Raw genomic sequence first — 4279 nt, forward strand, 5'->3', positions numbered from 1 at the left:
GACTACGGTTATTTTAAGTCATAATTTAATTGTGGTATAGTCCAGTTATTTTCGATGGATATTCCAACAAGTGGTCGACAAATATGGAGATGTTACTTCAACAATCTACATTTAATACGAGCAATTTTGGTTAGTTAACAATAACACTACTTTAAATCTAATAATTTGCATAGGTTTGCGGACTTAAAGCCGCAGAAAATTATCAACCCATTTATAAACGTAATTTTACATGTCATTGGTTCAATCTCAATCAAACGTTCCAATGTTGTCTGCGTCTGTCTCAATTATTTAAAATTCATGGTTGTCGTTATAATATTTTCAAGAAAACATCTCAAATGTTGTGTTGTTCACACGATTGGCTTGCGAAAACAATTTGAAAACAAGTATTTTTAAGATGTAATTTATGAAACGTATTAACAATTCAAAAATAAAACGGGAGTATTGTACTCGATACTGTAAGTCTCTACTGTGTTTTAATTTATTACATATTCGAAGATATTCATTTATACGTTTTAAACGGCAATGAAGTTTAGCAAATTACACTCAGTTCTATTATTTTATATTCTGGTGTTTCGTGATGTTTTTATAATCAGTTATTATTATTACATGAGGTGTTAACCTTTTTTTGTATTTACAATTATGATAATAAAGGTAACCTAGATCCAAGTGGTAAATGTTACTAAAACATAAATGACTTTCTTAAAAATACCACAAATTGGGAATGGAGCGACCGCTAGACAGGCTAGTAAAATTATAAATCTGATTGTATCGAAATTTCATTTTAAAAACAACGAAGAAGCCCGCTGAGTTTCTCGCGTTCGTTCTGCTCAGGTCTGAGGCTGATATCCAATTTTGAATAAAAATATTTAAATTTGAAAGCTTTGCGCTAAAGCAAAGCGCTAGTTATTTCAATTTTTATTTAATAACAATGATGACTAAAAAGAATTCAGAAAGATGGAGGAAATATTTGAGGAAATCAAGATTAATACAGATGTTGAAGCTTGCTATAGTAAATTGCGGTTGTATTAAATAATTCTGTGCATATATTAAGAAATGTAATTTGTAGAAGATATAATTTAATGGGTGGTTGCGTAAATAATAATTGTAAATTGAGTGGATCTATTGTGTAACCGTATAACTTTCGCTGGGTGATTGTAATGTAATTTAAATTGAAATTATAGAATTAGGTGCTCGCCGCGTTGCGTGCCGCCATGATTTTCATAATCGATATGAATTATTCAACTATTGAGCGGAAAATTGTCAGTGGCTTTTATATAAATATAGCATGTGAAGCCCAGCTAATATGCCAAAACAGTTTGCATGCAAACAAAACATTGAATTTATAATATAACTTATGAGGTACATAATCAATTGATCTTCAATTTATAAAAATCCGCTTTTAATATTTGTTTGTGCGTTTTCATCCCTTTGGTACGATTTTCTTTATTATTAATACCTACCAGAAAATATGATGAATGTTGTGTTAAATTCTTGTCTTGTGTCATATGTGTCACAGGATCAACGAAAACAAAGAAATTGAACCTACAAACCCATTGCTTTCATATACTTATGCTATGCAGCTCAGACCGCCCAGGTTGCCTTGAACTTTCCTATTATAATCATGCAATTTGTCTCTCCATCTTGTCCGATAGTTTCAATTCAAATAAGCAAATGTCACATTATTGATTCCCTCAGAAGGGCCGGCACGATTTATAAGCAGCTATAAATCAATCTCGATCACGTGTTGAAATGGACGAGTGATTTGCCCATTGATTCGGGCCCGTGACACTCTGAGCCCGCATGCTCAGCGCAATAGAATAAATTGTTATTACAAATGTGTACTGAACGTAAGATGCTTGATAGTCGAGAGTAAGGGCGCTTTGTGGACGAACAATGAGCATCTATTGACAAGGCTCCGACTTCGGCTAACATAGAAAGCCCGTTACAATAGGAGCTGGAATCAAAAATTGTCACTAAAATTCCGATGACAGGTGTGTACCCGTACTGTGGAGTTCTAGTGGTGGCAGGTTTATACATGTTTTCTATCGACATGGTTTAAAATTCTACCTGTGGCAAAATGTAATTCTATTGTTATATGCTTTACTGTAAGTAAGCACATGAAGAGGAGAGTTAACTTTGATTCTTGGCAATATTAGTAACCTTACATAATTCTTTGTAATCTGCATAAAATGCTTCCAAAGTTGATGATAAATATTTTATACTTACAATAATGACTACGGCAGATATAAACTGAGTAAATAGAGGAAAGAACACAGGTCAAAGGAACACAGAAATTGCAGGCAAATGGTAATAATTTTCTAACTGTACTGTTGTAATGCACGTTGCCATTTTTGTTTCTGTTTTCTATGGACTAGGCTTATTTGCAACTGTAGAATTAATTATGAATAGGTATAGGTCGCATGAGGGTAAAATGTTTATGAACAATTAGTGTGATTTTTAACCTTGATACAATTTAATAATATTACTTTTACGATAATAGACATGGAGATAAAGTGCCAAAAGTTGGGGCTGGGTGTTGTACAAATATTATTTAATATTAAATATCTTCTTCACTTCGAGCTCGTGTACTTGGTCACCGCCTTGGTGCCCTCGCTGACCGCGTGCTTGGCCAGCTCACCGGGCAGCAGGAGCCTCACGCTCGTCTGCACCTCCCGGGATGTGATCGTGGAACGCTTGTTGTAGTGCGCAAGACGGGACGCCTCGGCCGCGATACGTTCGAAGATGTCGTTCACGAAAGAGTTCATGATGGACATGGCCTTCGACGAGATACCGGTGTCCGGGTGCACCTGCTTGAGCACTTTGTAGATGTATATTATACACGCAACGTATACTTCGTAGTAAATTCTACAGGAGAAATACAGTGCTATCACCAAAAGAGCTATTTGTGTTCAGCTAAATAAATATAACGACTAGTGATGCGATACAATCCAATACATTGTTACAAAGTCACAAACTGAATAGGTTGTCTATAGTTATCTTTTGTGTGTGTTGTGTGTAAATTAATCTTATGACATTGCAGTGTACGGTTTTCTTTATTTAGTATTACTGTAATGCAAACTTCACACGTATAATCTTTCCGTTGTGTGTCGTCAACTGAATTCTTTTTTTTAATTAATTTTATCTGAAGTGTACCATTCAAAATTGACGTAGGTGGAAATGACAAGCTATTAATATGCATATTGTGCAATTAATTAATTTGTTATTTGGTTCCGATTACATCACTGACGATATTATGATACGATTGTATGATTTGACTCCGTTAGTACTCGTACAATAGTAATGCGTAGTATGTTTAGTACACTAGTCGATGTTTCATCTGTCTTGTATCTTATCGCAGCTGTAATCGATTATAAATATGACCTTCACGCTCGACACTAATATTATACAGTGTTTTCTTTTGTAACAAAATGGCAGATATGTATATGCTTTAATAGTTTCTTCGACAATGTCTGCTATGATTATTTATAAGGATATAGGTATAGTATAAAGATAAGTACATTTTATTTATTTATTTATTTGGAAAGCGTGTCTATTTTACTAGTCTTGATAAGTCCTAGTAACACCGCGTCCAGAATTGAACTATTGTGTTCGCCACTCATACTTATAGCTCGTCATCAAGCCCTGCCGTCTTTACGAACCGCAGTATCTTCTTGACGCGAGTATTACAAACAGCATCTGGGAGCAGGATGTAGTCACCAATGATGGTGTTACGCTTATGCATTAGTGGGCCGCAATTGCAGAGGAGATGAAGAGGCGTTTCATCTGCCTGCAAGTCTACAAGTCTAATCGTTTTTTATTCCGACCACACTGAGGTGCCTGTTTAGGTGACAGTGCCCAGTTAGCATCCTGGTAAGTATGCATAGATTTTTCCTGTTCAATGATAGGGCTTCATTCGCTCATCTGTTGTTGAATGCCGTTATCAGTGCTTTTAAATGGTTTAAACCTGTTGAGTTGCTTCAGCGTTTAAGCGTTTCTTATTGACACTGGTTTCTCAGGGTGTGTCGGATGGCGCTCTTAGACAGTCCACAAATAGGTTTTGGACCATATTGGACTGCTTTAGCTCGAGTTCTTGCGAGCTCATCTGCCATATCATTTCCTATGATTCCGGCATGCCCTGGGATCCATCTGAGAATCACTCTATTCTTCATGCTTAGTGAAGGCATTCAATGCAGTTTTTGACAAATTTTGACGCCTTCAGGTCAGCGTCTATAGCCAACAATGCTGCCTGACTTGGTTAGTTGATTGACCTGTTTTGGTT

The 4279-nt window shown here is 35.9% G+C and overlaps 1 protein-coding gene across 1 annotated transcript; it reads right to left on the bottom strand.

Annotated features, from left to right (window-relative positions):
- Nucleotides 1-2561: 2561 nt before the first annotated feature.
- On the bottom strand, nucleotides 2562-3742 carry LOC126965094 (histone H2B-like). Its single transcript, XM_050808561.1, has 2 exons — nucleotides 3733-3742; nucleotides 2562-2884 (listed from the first exon to the last, which is right to left on the bottom strand). Exons 1-2 carry the CDS (start codon nucleotides 3740-3742, stop codon nucleotides 2571-2573), a joined length of 324 nt encoding a protein of 107 aa, XP_050664518.1. The 3' UTR covers nucleotides 2562-2570.
- Between the last annotated feature and the right edge of the window lie 537 nt (nucleotides 3743-4279).

The sequence above is a fragment of the Leptidea sinapis genome, chromosome 1 (genome assembly GCF_905404315.1).
Source record: "Leptidea sinapis chromosome 1, ilLepSina1.1, whole genome shotgun sequence".
Classification (NCBI taxonomy): domain Eukaryota; kingdom Metazoa; phylum Arthropoda; class Insecta; order Lepidoptera; family Pieridae; genus Leptidea; species Leptidea sinapis.